This window comes from Ranitomeya imitator, chromosome 5, assembly GCF_032444005.1.
Source record: "Ranitomeya imitator isolate aRanImi1 chromosome 5, aRanImi1.pri, whole genome shotgun sequence".
NCBI classification, from domain to species: domain Eukaryota; kingdom Metazoa; phylum Chordata; class Amphibia; order Anura; family Dendrobatidae; genus Ranitomeya; species Ranitomeya imitator.
In genome coordinates this window covers 13,663,979-13,678,167 of record NC_091286.1, presented here as the reverse complement: position 1 = coordinate 13,678,167, position 14,189 = coordinate 13,663,979, and the positions used below count along the sequence as shown (strand labels likewise).

Below are 14,189 nucleotides of genomic sequence, written 5' to 3'. Positions count from 1 at the left end.
CTTGGTACGTGGTGAGGAATAAAGGTCAGTATGACCCTGGGTGATGGTGGGGCCTACATGAATTACATTGAGAGTTACATTTGTTGTAAATGGTATAAAATACTGCCTTTTGCTGCATTATATCAGATAAAAGTGACTTGCTCACAGAATGTGTGTGAGGTGTCCTTTGTCTCCAAGCGCGCTTGTAAAATGACAGGTGTAACCTCCTGATTTGGCCTCACTGGTGATCTGTCATGTCTGACATTGGGTCAGAACGAAAACAGTTACGACAGATGCATGGCACAGAAAAGGAGCACAGCACAAAAAAGGAGCACGGCACAGAAAAGGAGAACGACACAGAAAAGGAGAATGACACAGAAAAGATGCATGGCACAGAAAAGGAGCACGGCACAGAAAGGGAGAACGACACAGAAAAGGAGCACGACACAGAAAAGGAGAACGACACAGAAAAGGAGCAAGACACAGAAAAGGAGAACGACACAGAAAAGATGTATGGCACAGAAAAGGAGAATGACACAGAAAAGGAGCACGACACAGAAAAGGAGAACGACACAGAAAAGATGCATGGCACAGAAAAGGAGCACAGCACAGAAAAGGAGCACGACACAGAAAAGGAGAACGACACAGAAAAGGAGCACGACACAGAAAAGGAGAACGACACAGAAAAGATGCATGCCACAGAAAAGGAGAATGACACAGAAAAGGAGCACGACACAGAAAAGGAGAACGACACAGAAAAGATGCATGGCACTGAAAAGGAGCACGACACAGAAAAGGAGCAGGACACAGAAAAGGAGCACGGCACAGAAAAGGAGCACGGCACAGAAAAGGAGCACGACACAGAAAAGGAGAACGACACAGAAAAGGAGCACGACACAGAAAAGGAGAACGACACAGAAAAGATGCATGGCACAGAAAAGGAGAATGACAGAAAAGGAGCACGACACAGAAAAGGAGAACGACACAGAAAAGATGCATGGCACAGAAAAGGAGCACGACACAGAAAAGGAGCAGGACACAGAAAAGATGCATGGCACAGAAAAGGAGCACGGCACAGAAAAGGAGCACGACACAGAAAAGGAGAACGACACAGAAAAGGAGCACGACACAGAAAAGGAGAACGACACAGAAAAGATGCATGGCACAGAAAAGGAGCACGATACAGAAAAGGAGCAGGACACAGAAAAAGAGCACGACACAGAAAAAGAGCACAACACAAAAGGAGAACGACACCGAAAAGGAGCACGGCACAGAAAAGGAGCATGACACAGAAAAGGAGAATGACACAGAAATGGAGCATGGCACAGAAAAAGGAGCACGGCACAGAAAGGGAGAACGACACAGAAAAGGAGCACGACACAGAAAAGGAGAACAACACAGAAAAGGAGCAAAACACAGAAAAGGAGAACGACACAGAAAAAATGTATGGCACAGAAAAGGAGAATGACACAGAAAAGGAGCACGACACAGAAAAGATGCATGGCACAGAAAAGGAGCACGGCACAGAAAAGGAGCACGACACAGAAAAGGAGAACGACACAGAAAAGGAGAACGACACAAAAAAGGAGAACGACACAAAAAAGATGCATGGCACAGAAAAGGAGAATGACACAGAAAAGGAGCACGACACAGAAAAGGAGAACGACACAGAAAAGATGCATGGCACAGAAAAGGAGCACGACACAGAAAAGGATAACGACACAGAAAAGATGCATGTCACATAAAAGGAGCAGGACACAGAAAAGGAGCACGGCACAGAAAAGGAGCACGGCACAGAAAAGGAGCACGACACAGAAAAGGAGAATGACACAGAAAAGGAGCACGACACAGAAAAGGAGAACGACACAGAAAAGATGCATGGCACAGAAAAGGAGAATGACACAGAAAAGGAGCATGACACAGAAAAGGAGAACGACACTGAAAAGATGCATGGCACAGAAAAGGAGCACGGCACAGAAAAGGAGCACGACACAGAAAAGGAGAACGACACAGAAAAGGAGCACGACACAGAAAAGGAGAATGACACAGAAAAGATGCATGGCACAGAAAAGGAGAATGACACAGAAAAGGAGCACGACACAGAAAAGGAGAACGACACAGAAAAGATGCATGGCACAGAAAAGGAGAATGACACAGAAAAGGAGCACGACACAGAAAAGGAGAACGACACAGAAAAGATGCATGGCACAGAAAAGGAGAATGGCACAGAAAAGGAGCACGACACAGAAAAGGAGCAGGACACAGGAAAGGAGAACGACATAGAAAAGGAGCAGGACACAGAAAAAGAGCACAACACAGAAAAGGAGAACGACAGCGAAAAGGAGCACGGCACAGAAAAGGAACATGACACAGAAAAGGAGAATGACACAGAAATGTAGCATGGCACAGAAAAAGGAGAACGGCACAAAAAAAGGAGAACGGCACAGAGAAGGAATATGACACAGAAAAGGAGAATGACACAGAAAAGGTGTGCAGCAGAGAAAAAGTGCACAACAAAGAAAAGGTGTTATCATTAACCCCTTAGTGACAGAGCCAATTTGGTACTTAATGACCGCGCCAATTTTTACAATTCTTACCACTGTCACTTTATGAGCTTATAATTCTGGAACGCTTTAACAGATCCCGCTGATTCAGAGATTGTTTTTTCGTGACATATTGTACTGCATGTAAGTGGTAACATTTCTTCGATATTACTTGCGATTATTTATGAAAAAAACGGAAATATGGCGAAAATTTTTAAAATTTTGCAATTTTCAAACTTTGTATTTTTATGCCCTTAAATCAGAGAGATATGTCACAAAAAATAGTTAATAAATAACATTTCCCACATGTCTACTTTACATCAGCACAATTTTGGAAACACAATTTTTTTTTGTTAGTTAGTTATAAGGGTTAAAAGTTGACCAGCAATTTCTTATACAACACCATTTTTATTTAGGGACCACATCACATTTGAAGTCATTTTGAGGGGTCTAAATGATAGAAAATAATGAAGTGTGACACCATTCTAAAAACTACACCCCTCAAGGTGCTCAAAACCACATTCAAGAAGTTTATTAACTCTTTACGTGCTTCACAGGAACTCAAATAATGTGGAAGGAAAAAATGAACATTTAACTTTTTTTTAAAACATTTTAATTCAGAACCATTTTTTTTAATTTTCACAAGTGTTAAAACAGAAATTTAACCATATATTTTGTTGTGCAATTTATCCTGAATACGCAGATACCCCATATTTGGGGTTAAACCACTGTTTGGGCGCACCGCAGAACTTAGAAGTGAAGGAGCGCCGTTTGACTTTTCAATGTAGAATTGGCTGGAATTGAGATCGGACGCCATGTCACGTTTGGAAAGCCCCTGATGTGCCTAAACAGTGGAAACCCCCCACAAGTGACACCATTTTGGAAACTAGACCCCTTAAGGAACTTATCTAGATGTGTGGTGAGCACTTTAAACCCCCAGGTGCTTCATAGAAGTTTATGACGTAGAGCCGAGAAAATAAAAAATAGCATTTGTTTACACAAAAATGATCTTTTCACCAACAAATTCTAATTTTCACGAGGGTAACAGTAGAAATTAGACCACAAAAGTTGTTGTGCAATTTCTCCTGAGTACATCGATACCCCATATGTGGGGGTAAACCACTGTTTGGGCGCACCGCAGAGCTCGGAAGAGAAGGAGCACTGTTTTTCTTTTTCAATGTAGAATTGGCTGGAATTGAGATCAGACGCCATGTCGCGTTTAGAGAGCCCCTGATGTGCCTAAACAGTGGAAACCCCTCACAAATGACACCATTTTGGAAACTAGACCCCTAAAGGAACTTATCTAGATGTGTGTGTTGAGCACTTTAAATCCCCAGGTGCTTCACGGAAGTTTATAACATAGAGCTGTGAAAATAAAAAATCGCATTTTTTCTACAAAAATTATCTTTTTGCCCCCAAATTTTTATTTTGACAAGGGTAACAGGAGAAACTAGACCACAAAAGTTGTTGTGCAATTTCTCCTGAGTATGTCGATACCCCATATGTGGGGGTAAACCACTGTTTGGGCGCACCACAGAGCTTGGAAGAGAAGGAGTGCCGTTTTACTTTTTCAATGTAGAATTGGCTGGAATTGAGATCGGACGCCATGTCGCGTTTGAAGAGTCCCTGATGTGCCTAAACAGTGGAAATTTTTTTATTTTTTCAAGGGTAACAGGAAACATTGGACCCCAAAATCTGTTGACCAGTTTGTCCTGAGTGCGCTGATACCCCATATGTGGGGGGACACTCTTTGGGTACCCATCGGGGCTCGGAAGGGAAGGAGCGCCGCTTGGAATGCAGACTTTGATGGGATGGTCTGCGGGCATCATGTTGCATTTGCAGAGCTCCTGGTGTACCTAAACACTGGAAACCCCCCACAAGTGATGCCATTTTGGAAACTAGACCCCCCCAAATAGCTTATCTAGATGTCTGGTGAGCACTATGAACCCCCAACTGCTTCACAGAAGATTATAATGTAGAGCCATGAAAATAAAAAAAATCATATTTTTTCCACAAAAATGATCTTTTCACCCCAAAATTTTTACTTTCACAAGGGTAACAGGAGAAATTGGACCGCAAAATTTATTGTGCAATTTATGCTGAGTAGGCTGATACCCCATATGTGAGGGTAAACCACTGTTTGGGTGCATGGCAGAGCTCGGGAGGGAAGGAGCTCCGTTTTGGAATGCAAACTTTGATAGAATGGTCTGCGGGCATTATGGCGCATTTGCAGAGCCCCTGATGTACCTAAACAGTAGAAACCCCCCACAAGTGACCCCATTTTGGAAACTAGACCCCCCAAGGAACTTATCTAGATGTGTGGTGAGAACTTTGAATGCCCAAGTGCTTCACAGAAGTTTATAATGCAGAGTCGTGAAAATAAAAAATATTTTTTTTCCCACAATGAAGATTTTTTAGCCCCCAAGTTTTTATTTTCACAAAGGTAACAGGAGAAATTGCACCCCAAAAGTTCTTGTCCAATTTATCCCGAGTATGCTGATGCCCCATATGTGGGGGTAAACCACTGTTTGCGCGCACGGCAGAGCTCAGAATGGAGGGAGCACCATTTGACTTTTTGAGCGCAAAATTGGCTGTCCTGTTTGGAGACCCCCTGATGTGCCTAAACAGTGGAAACCCCCCAATTCTAACTCCAAACCTAACCCAACACACCCCTAACCCTAATCCCAACCCGATCCATAATCCTAATCACAACCCTAACGATAATCACAACTCTAACCCCAAAACAACCCTAATCTCAACACTAACCATAACCCTAATCAAAACCCTAAATCCAACACACCCCTAATCCTAATCTCAACCCTAACCTCAAACCTAACCCTAATCCCAAAACACCCCTAACCCTAATCTCAACCCTAACCTTAACCCTAAACCCAAACCTAACCCTAATCCCAAACGTAACCCTAATGCCAACCCTAATCCAAACCCTAACCCTTATCCCAACTCTAACCCGAACTTTAGCCGCAACCCTAACCCTAACTTTAGCCCCAATTCTAACCCTAGCCCTAACCCTAGCCCTAAGGCTACTTTCACACTTGCATCGTATGGCATCCGTCGCAATCCGTCGTTTTGGACAAAAAACGGATCCTGCAAATGTGCCAGCAGGATGCATTTTTTGCCCATAGACTTGTATTGCTGACGGATCGCGACGGATGGCCACACGTCGCGTCCGTCGTGCACTGGATCCGATGTGTTTTGGCGGACCGTCGTCACAAAAAACGTTCAATGTAACGTTTTTTTGTACGTCGCGTCCGCCATTTACGATCGTGCATGCGCAGCCGTAACTCCGCCCCCTCCTCCACAGGACATAGACTGGGCAGCGGATGCGTTGAAAAACTGCATCCGCTGCCCACATTGTGCACAATTTTCACAACGTGCATCGGTACGTAGGGCCGACGCATTGCGACGGCCCGTACCGACGCAAGTGTGAAAGAAGCCTAACCTTAGCCCTAACCCTAGCCCTAACCCTAAATTTAGCCCCAACCCTAACCCTAAATTTAGCCCCAACCCTAACCCTAAATTTAGCACCAACCCTAACCCTAACCCTAAATTTAGCCCCAACCCTAACCCTAATTTTAGCCCCAACTCCTCTAGCTGCCGGCCGGCAGATTATGGCGGGTGCACTGCGCATGCGCCCGCCACTTTCTTACTCGATGAAGAAGCCGGCGGGCAGGAGGGGATGCAGGAGGATCCAGGGACACCGGTAAGTATAACAGGGTCCCCGAATCCCATTTCTCTGTCCTCTGATATGCGATCACATCAGAGGACAGAGAATAACACACCGCTTTTTTTTTTTTGCGGTCGCCGGTAAACAGTTAATTACCGGCGATCATGTTCTTTGGGGTCTCGGCTACCCAAGGCAGCCGAGGCCCCAAAGATCTTCCGGGTGCCGGACGGCGGGCGCACTTCGCATGCGCCCGCCATTTTTTGGCCGGAACAAGATGGCGCGCCCATCGGGAGCCACGAGGAGCACCGGGGGAGATAGGTGAGAGGTGAGTATCGGGGGGGAGATCGGGGACCGCATTTCTCTGTCCTCTGATGTGTGATCACATCGGAGGACAGAGAAATTAAATGGGAAATCGAGTTTTGTTTTGTTTTTTGTGACCGCCGGTAAACGGTTAATTACCGGCGATCGCAACGCGGGGGTCGGTAAAAACCCCCTGAATCATGTTCTCTGGGGTCTCGGCTACCCCGGTAACCGAGACCCAGAGAAAATCCGACTCTGGGGGCGCTATTCACTTTTTCCACAGCTGTGGTTTAAGTACCCTTAACTGCCGCCGTTAAAAGGCGTATTGGCGGTCATTAAGGGGTTAAACACCATGTAACTCCATGATTAAAGACATAACTACCCCATAGACATTTACACCACTATACAGCAATGAAATACATGACAACATAAGAGAACAATGTGTAATATAAGATCCCTCAACATAGAAATGCAATTAATACTGTGCCAGAATAACCACAGCGCCACTAATGGATCCTACAATGAAATAGACAATAATAATAAAATCCAAAGCCAGATGATGGCATAATCCACACTATGCTGTAAAAGGCCAATAATTATTCCTAAATATATAATAGTAAGTATTTGACCCTTAAATAAATAATAATAACAGCCCTAATCATGCAAATAAATATAAATGGATATGAGCAGCACTAAAACGTCCCAGCAGCAATATCAGTCAGAAGCTGTTCATGTGTGCAACAATGTAAATGCATAAGGGATATATCAGTTGCATAGAATTAAATCAATAAAAAGTGCATGTTACAAAACCTATAGTGCCAAGGGAAAGATCAATGAGGGAACCCCACAAATATCTCTGTGAGACAAAGCAGCTTCCTTAGGGACTAATAAATAGCTGCTTTGGGAGCTCCCTGTAAACAAAGATACTAGATAATATTCTGACTGCAGTCACCACTAGGGGGAGCTCCCTGTATACAGAGATACATGATAAGATCATGTATGCAGTCACCACTAGGGGGAGCTCCCTGTATACAGAGATACATGATAAGATCCTGTCTGCAGTCACCACTAGGGGGAGCTCCCTGTATACAGAGATACATGATAAGATCCTGTCTGCAGCCACCACTAGGGGGAGCTCCCTGTATACAGAGATACATGATAAGATCCTGTCTGCAGCCACCACTAGGGGGAGCTCCCTGTATACAGAGATACACGATAAGATCCTGTCTGCAGTCACCACTAGGGGGAGCTCCCTGTATACAGAGATACATGATAAGATTCTGTCTGCAGCCACCACTAGGGGGAGATCCCTATATACAGAGATACATGATAAGATCCTGTCTGCAGCCACCACTAGGGGGAGCTCCCTGTATACAGAGATACATGATAAGATTCTGTCTGCAGCCACCACTAGGGGGAGATCCCTATATACAGAGATACATGATAAGATCCTGTCTGCAGTCACCACTAGGGGAAGCTCCCTGTATACAGAGATACATGATAAGATCATGTCTGCAGTCACCACTAGGGGGAGCTCCCTGTATACAGAGATACATGATAAGATTCTGTCTGCAGTCACCACTAGAGGGAGCTCCCTGTTTACAGAGATACATGATAAGATCCTCTCTGCAGCCACCACTAGGGGGAGCTCCCTGTATACAGAGATACATGATAAGATCCTGTCTGCAGCCACCACTAGGGGGAGCTCCCTGTATACAGAGATACATGATAAGATCCTGTCTGCAGTCACCACTAGGGGGAGCTCCCTGTATACAGAGATACATGATAAGATCCTGTCTGCAGTCACCACTAGGGGGAGCTCCCTGTATACAGAGATACATAATAAGATCCTGTCTGCAGTCACCACTAGGGGGAGCTCCCTGTATACAGAGATACATGATAACATCCTGTCTGCAGCCACCACTAGGGGGAGCTCCCTGTATGCAGAGATACATGATAAGATCCTGTCTGCAGCCACCACTAGGGGGAGCTCCCTGTATACAGAGATACATGATAAGATCCTGTCTGCAGTCACCACTAGGGGGAGCTCCCTGTATACAGAGATACATGATAACATCCTGTCTGCAGCCACCACTAGGGGGAGCTCCCTGTATACAGAGATACATGATAAGATCCTGTCTGCAGCCACCACTAGGGGGAGCTCCCTGTATACAGAGATACATGATAAGATCCTGTCTGCAGCCACCACTAGGGGGAGCTCCCTGTATACAGAGATACATGATAAGATCCTGTCTGCAGTCACCACTAGGGGGAGCTCCCTGTATACAGAGATACATGATAACATCCTGTCTGCAGCCACCACTAGAGGGAGCTCCCTGTATACAGAGATACATGATAAGATCCTGTCTGCAGCCACCACTAGGGGGAGCTCCCTGTATACAGAGATACATGATAAGAATCTGTTTGCAGCCACTGCTAGGGGGAGCTCCCTATGTACAGAGGGGGTAGCTGAGACCTGAACATGATTCGGGTCGGTTTTTATCGTCCCCTGTCTTGTGATCGCCGTTATTCACCAAATAACAGTGATCGCAAAAAAAGTCCGATTTCATTCACTTCTCTCTCCTCTGATATGATTTAGCATACCAGTGGAGAGAGAAAAAGGGTCCCCCGAGATCCCACTGTACCTCTGCCATCCCCGGACCCTCCAGCTCTGTTCCCCGACACTCTGCACCTTCTTTCTGGAAGAAAATGGCAGACACATGCGCAGTGCGCCCACTGAGATCTCCTGGCCGCCACCGGGCAACAATAGAACATTTTTTCCAATTGGTTCACTTTGATCACTGTGATAGACACTATCACGGTGATCAAAATAAAAGAAATAGAAAGTCACACCCCCTTTGTTCACCTCTTAGCTTGGTATAATAATAAGATAGAAAAATGTATTTTTTTCCATTCTTTGCAGTTAGGGTTAGGGCTGAGGTGAGGGTTCGGCTAGGGTTAGGGTTGGGGATAGGGTTATGATTGGGGCTAGGGTTAGAGTTGGGCCTTGGGTTAGAGTTGGGGCTAGGGTTAGAGTTGGGGCTAGGGTTAGAGTTGGGCCTTGGGTTAGAGTTGGGGCTAGGGTTAGAGTTGGGGCTAGGGTTAGAGTTGGGGCTTGGGTTAGAGTTGGGCCTTGGGTTAGAGTTGGGGCTAGGGTTAGAGTTGGGGCTTGGGTTAGAGTTGGGCCTTGGGTTAGAGTTGGGGCTAGGGTTAGAGTTGGGGCTTGGGTTAGAGTTGGAGCAAGGGTTAGAGTTGGGCCTTGGGTTAGAGCTGGGGCTAGGGTTAGAGTTGGGGCTAGGGTTAAAGTTGGGGCTTGGGTTAGAGTTGGGCCTTGGGTTAGAGTTGGGGCTAGGGTTAGAGTTGGGGCTAGGGTTAAAGTTGGGGCTTGGGTTAGAGTTGGGCCTTGGGTTAGAGTTGGGGCTAGGGTTAGAGTTGGGCCTTGGGTTAGAGTTGGGGCTAGGGTTAGAGTTGGGGCTAGGGTTAGAGTTGGGGCTTGGGTTAGAGTTGGGACTTGGGTTAGAGTTGGGGCTAGGGTTAGAGTTGGGGCTTGGGTTAGAGTTGGGCCTTGGGTTAGAGTTGGGGCTTGGGTTAGAGTTGGGGCTAGGGTTAGGGTTGGATTTCAGCCAATTTTGGATTCAAAAAGTCAAACAGTGCTCCCTCCCTTCTGAGTCCTGCCGTGCGCCCAAACAGTAGCTTTCCCCCATATACGGGGTATCAGCGTACTCAGGAGAAATTGCACAACAAATTTTGTGGTTCATTTTCTCCTGATACCCTTGTGAAAATAATAAAGTTTGGGTCTAAATTAAATATTTTGTGAAAAAAGTTAAATGTTATTTTTTTCCTTCTACACTGCTTTAGTTCTCGTGAAGCACCTGAAGGGTTAATAAACTCCTTGAATGTGGTTTTACACACCTTTTTGGGTATTTTCTGTCATATTGAGCCCTCCAAAGTCACTTCAAATGTGAGGTGGTCGATAAGAAAAATGGTTTTGTCAATTTTGTTGGAAAAATGAGAAATCGCTGGTCAACTTTTAACCTTTATAACTTCCTAATAAAAAAAAAAAACAATTGCTTCCAAAATTGTGCTGATATACAGTAGACGTGGGGGAAATGTTATTTATTAACTATTTTGTCTGACATGACTCTCTGATTTAAGGGTACAAAAATTAGAATATTAAAAATTAGAAAATTGCTACATTTTCTAAATTTTTTGCCAAATTTCCAGTTTTTTTTTCATAAATAATAAGTCATATCAAAGAAATGTTACCACTAACATGAAGTACAATATGTCACGAAAAAATTATCTCTGAGTCAGTGGAATCCATAGAAGCATTCCAGAGCTATAACCTCATAAAGTGACAGTGGTCAGAATTGTAAAAATTGGCCCGGTCATTATGGTCTAAATTGGCCCGGTCATTAACCCTGCTGTTGTCTTCGGTCTGGGGAGACCGATTTTGAACTTTGGTATTTTTGGGGGTGTTCAAGATGCAGTTCTGAAACTTGTGGTTGATTGACTTAAATGAGGATGGGTCGGTCGGCCACGGGTTTCAGAGCCGCATCTTGATTATTTTAAAGAATATTGAAGTTCAAGGTCGGTCGTTTTTGACCGAAGACAACAGCAGGGTTAAGGGATTAAAGTGACCGGGTCCTTGACATGCACTTGTGGTTCATGAATCATGGAGTTCTCCGCTGCAGGAGATGTTGCATTGTGTTGTATCGCTCTCTCCTCCATTATCTGCGCTCTTTTACATGGATATCTACAGGGCGGGAGGAGCTGCAGCCGCCGCCGTCAGGGGAGAGATGTTTTCATTTTAAATTATTAAGCAAACTAATAAATCCGTATTTATTTCTGTGTTTCCTGAATTCACAAGTTCTCTGGGGGAGAGAAGATTTTAACAAGCTACTTATCGGAACCTCTGGGACCGCGCCTCGGCACACAGTTCTTGCATCCTGGAAGCAGCTGTTGTTTGCAGGAGGCGGATTGTCCAACATGTACTCTGCTATAAAGTGATTGAAATGGAACTGCCGCCATGCAGTAAGTGCTCCCCATCTGTCGGCGTGCTGGAAATAGACGGAGAGTACGCTGCAGAATTCTTTTACAGATTGCACAAGGCATATGGTGCATTCATTGCCCAGCGCCGCCTTTCCTAAATCCCACACACCAGAACGGTGCACAAGGGGGCAGAACCGCGACTTCACGAAGGGGAGCGGAATGATCTGTATCATCCGATAATATCCGGGCCCCAATCCAGAAAAGTCACCCCTCATCCAGTGGAGCACGCAGATACCCTGCACAGGATTTAAAAGGGATTGTCTCGCGGTCTTAAAGGGACTCAGAATGACTGTTCATACCAACCAAACAATTAAGTGCACCTTCCCACCTGCTTGCTTTTCCTCTGCCTCTGCCCTTCTGTGGCTCTATGAAGCCAGAGCTGTAAATCAAAGAAAAGAGGGGGATGGGGGAGAGATAACGGCAAAACAAGCAGATGGGAAGGTGCACTTGTTAGACGGCACCATGATGCACCGAGCACCTGTGCTTGGTTTGAACAGTCATTCTGTGCTGGGAAAGTACCTTTAAATGGGTGAAATTGCAACAAAGAAGAAACTAAAACTTGCTTTCAAAAACAAGATTTTTAATTCTATAACGTACAGTTCAATGCCCCGGTCACTGGTCTCCGATGCAGTCCCAAAGTGGTCCGTTACATACAGTACAGACCAAAAGTTTGGACACACCTTCTCATTTAAATATTTTTCAGTATTTTCATAACTATGAAAATTGCACATTCACACTGAAGGCATCAAAACTATGAATTAACACATGTGGAATTATATACTTAACAAAAAAGTGTGAAACAACTGAAATTATGTCTTATATTCTAGGTTCTTCAATGTAGCCACCTTTTGCTTTGATGACTGCTTTGCACACTCTTGGCATTCTCTTGATGAGCTTCAAGAGGTAGTCACCGGGAATGGTTTTCACTTTACATGTGTGCCCAGTCAGGTTTAATAAGTGGGATTTCTTGCCTTATAAATGGGGTTGGGACCATCAGTTGTGTCGAGCAGAAGTCTTGTCCAGGTAGAAATCAGTAGCCTTCCTCTAGCGCCGTGGTGTTGTAGTCCCTTACTGCTAAGCTTCTCATAAGGTCCTCACAGATGTTGTAGATGTTATGTCTCTCTCTGTCCCCAGATGGATAGGACAAACCCGTGTGACCGGTGGCTTGAGGCGTTTTACAGGGACTCTATCATGCCCCAGCCTCTAAGGGGTGCCACCTTGCCTCCTGGGTGTGGGGGCGACAGGTAACCTGAAATTAGCTGTCCTGCTGGTCTCTGGAGCAAGGCATAAAGGATCATTGCTCCCTCGGTGTTCCGGCTACCGGGATCCTGCGCCTCAGAAGGAGGCAGCCTGTGTAGGGCAGAACTCCTCCTGGTATCCATTCCTTTGCTACGACTTCTTCACCCTCTCTACAATACAGTTCTCCTTCAATGTCTCTTTCTAGAAGCTGCAGCTCTCAGGACATGCACAGCTCCGTGTCCTTCTGTCTCGATCTCTGACAGGATCCCACTCCTGTCAGGGACCAACTACCAGAGCGAAGCTTCCTCCCCAGGCAACCAGTTTTACCTAAGTGTGAGGAATGCCCTAATAAATAGGAGCAGAGCTCCCTCTGGTGGCCTGGAGTGCGAAATGTGTTGCATGTTTGTGATACCTGGATTCAGTTGTTCTTCTTTGCCTCCAAATGTAACATCACTCCCCCCTAGAGGAGAATGGTATTACTGCAACGACCAGGACCCTGGGGCGCTGCAAAGTCATGTGATCCCTTTACGACCCAGTGCCAGCCTCACTGGAACGCATTTATTTGGGAGTCTGTTTTTTTGAGTCAGAATTAATTTTGGGGTTTGGTCTAGGGTCAAATGAAGTTAAGGGTGTGGAGTATGCATTAAATTAGATGTGATAATTCAGAGGACTGGCCCCGAGATTCCACATTTATTTTGAGGTCGGTCTTGTTTAGGGATCTTTGCTGCAGCCATTCTGCATTTCCTACTTGGCTAATCCGACCATTTATCAGGTGATTTTGGAAGTGTTTGTAGTAGATTTTTTTTACTGACCAGTCACTTGTCCGATGAAGATGTCTGTATCACCTACTGCATCCAAGTGGTTAGAAAGAGGGAGGAGGGACCTGATAGGATGTTTTTGGGCCACGGATATTTATGTAATATGGAGGCCAAAATTACATACAGGTGCCAAAAATACCTTAAAAAATTACTTCTATGCAAAAGCAAACCCCTTTTGATCAGGGCAACATTAATAAACCATAATAAATGCAAACGTTTGGTCCATGTGTGACACAACCTGCGCATAACAGGATCGCATAATTTATCTGGCGCGGTGCAGCCCCTCTTCTCCTGCATTTTGCTTATTACTTTTTTTTCTGACATGGTGCAGCCCCTCTTCTCCTGCATTTTGCTTATTACTTGTTTTTCTGACATGGTACAGCCCCTCTTCTCCTGCATTTTGCTTATTACTTGTTTTTCTGACATGGTGCAGCCCCTCTTCTCCTGCATTTTGCTTATTACTTGTTTTTCTGACATGGTGCAGCCCCTCTTCTCCTGCTTCTTGCTCATTTCTTACTTTTCCAGCACGGTGCAGCTCCTCTGCTCTTGCATCTTGTTCATTTCTTATTTTTC

The 14,189-nt window shown here is 45.1% G+C and overlaps 2 protein-coding genes across 2 annotated transcripts; both read left to right on the top strand.

The window, feature by feature from the left end:
* Window positions 1–233: 233 nt before the first annotated feature.
* Window positions 234–1,724, top strand: LOC138637633 (splicing regulatory glutamine/lysine-rich protein 1-like). The gene has a single exon (XM_069726472.1). The coding sequence runs from the start codon at window positions 234–236 to the stop codon at window positions 1,722–1,724; it is 1,491 nt and encodes a 496-aa protein (XP_069582573.1).
* A 129-nt stretch (window positions 1,725–1,853) lies between these two features.
* LOC138637632 (TRAF3-interacting protein 1-like) lies at window positions 1,854–2,378 on the top strand. The gene has a single exon (XM_069726470.1). It carries the CDS (start codon window positions 1,854–1,856, stop codon window positions 2,376–2,378), a length of 525 nt encoding a protein of 174 aa, XP_069582571.1.
* The last annotated feature ends 11,811 nt before the right edge of the window (window positions 2,379–14,189 follow it).

Coding starts and splice junctions, on each gene's coding strand:
- LOC138637633 (XM_069726472.1), top strand. CDS start 234: ATGTCTGACATTGGGTCAGAACGAAAACAGTTACGACAGATGCATGGC.
- LOC138637632 (XM_069726470.1), top strand. CDS start 1,854: ATGCATGGCACAGAAAAGGAGAATGACACAGAAAAGGAGCATGACACA.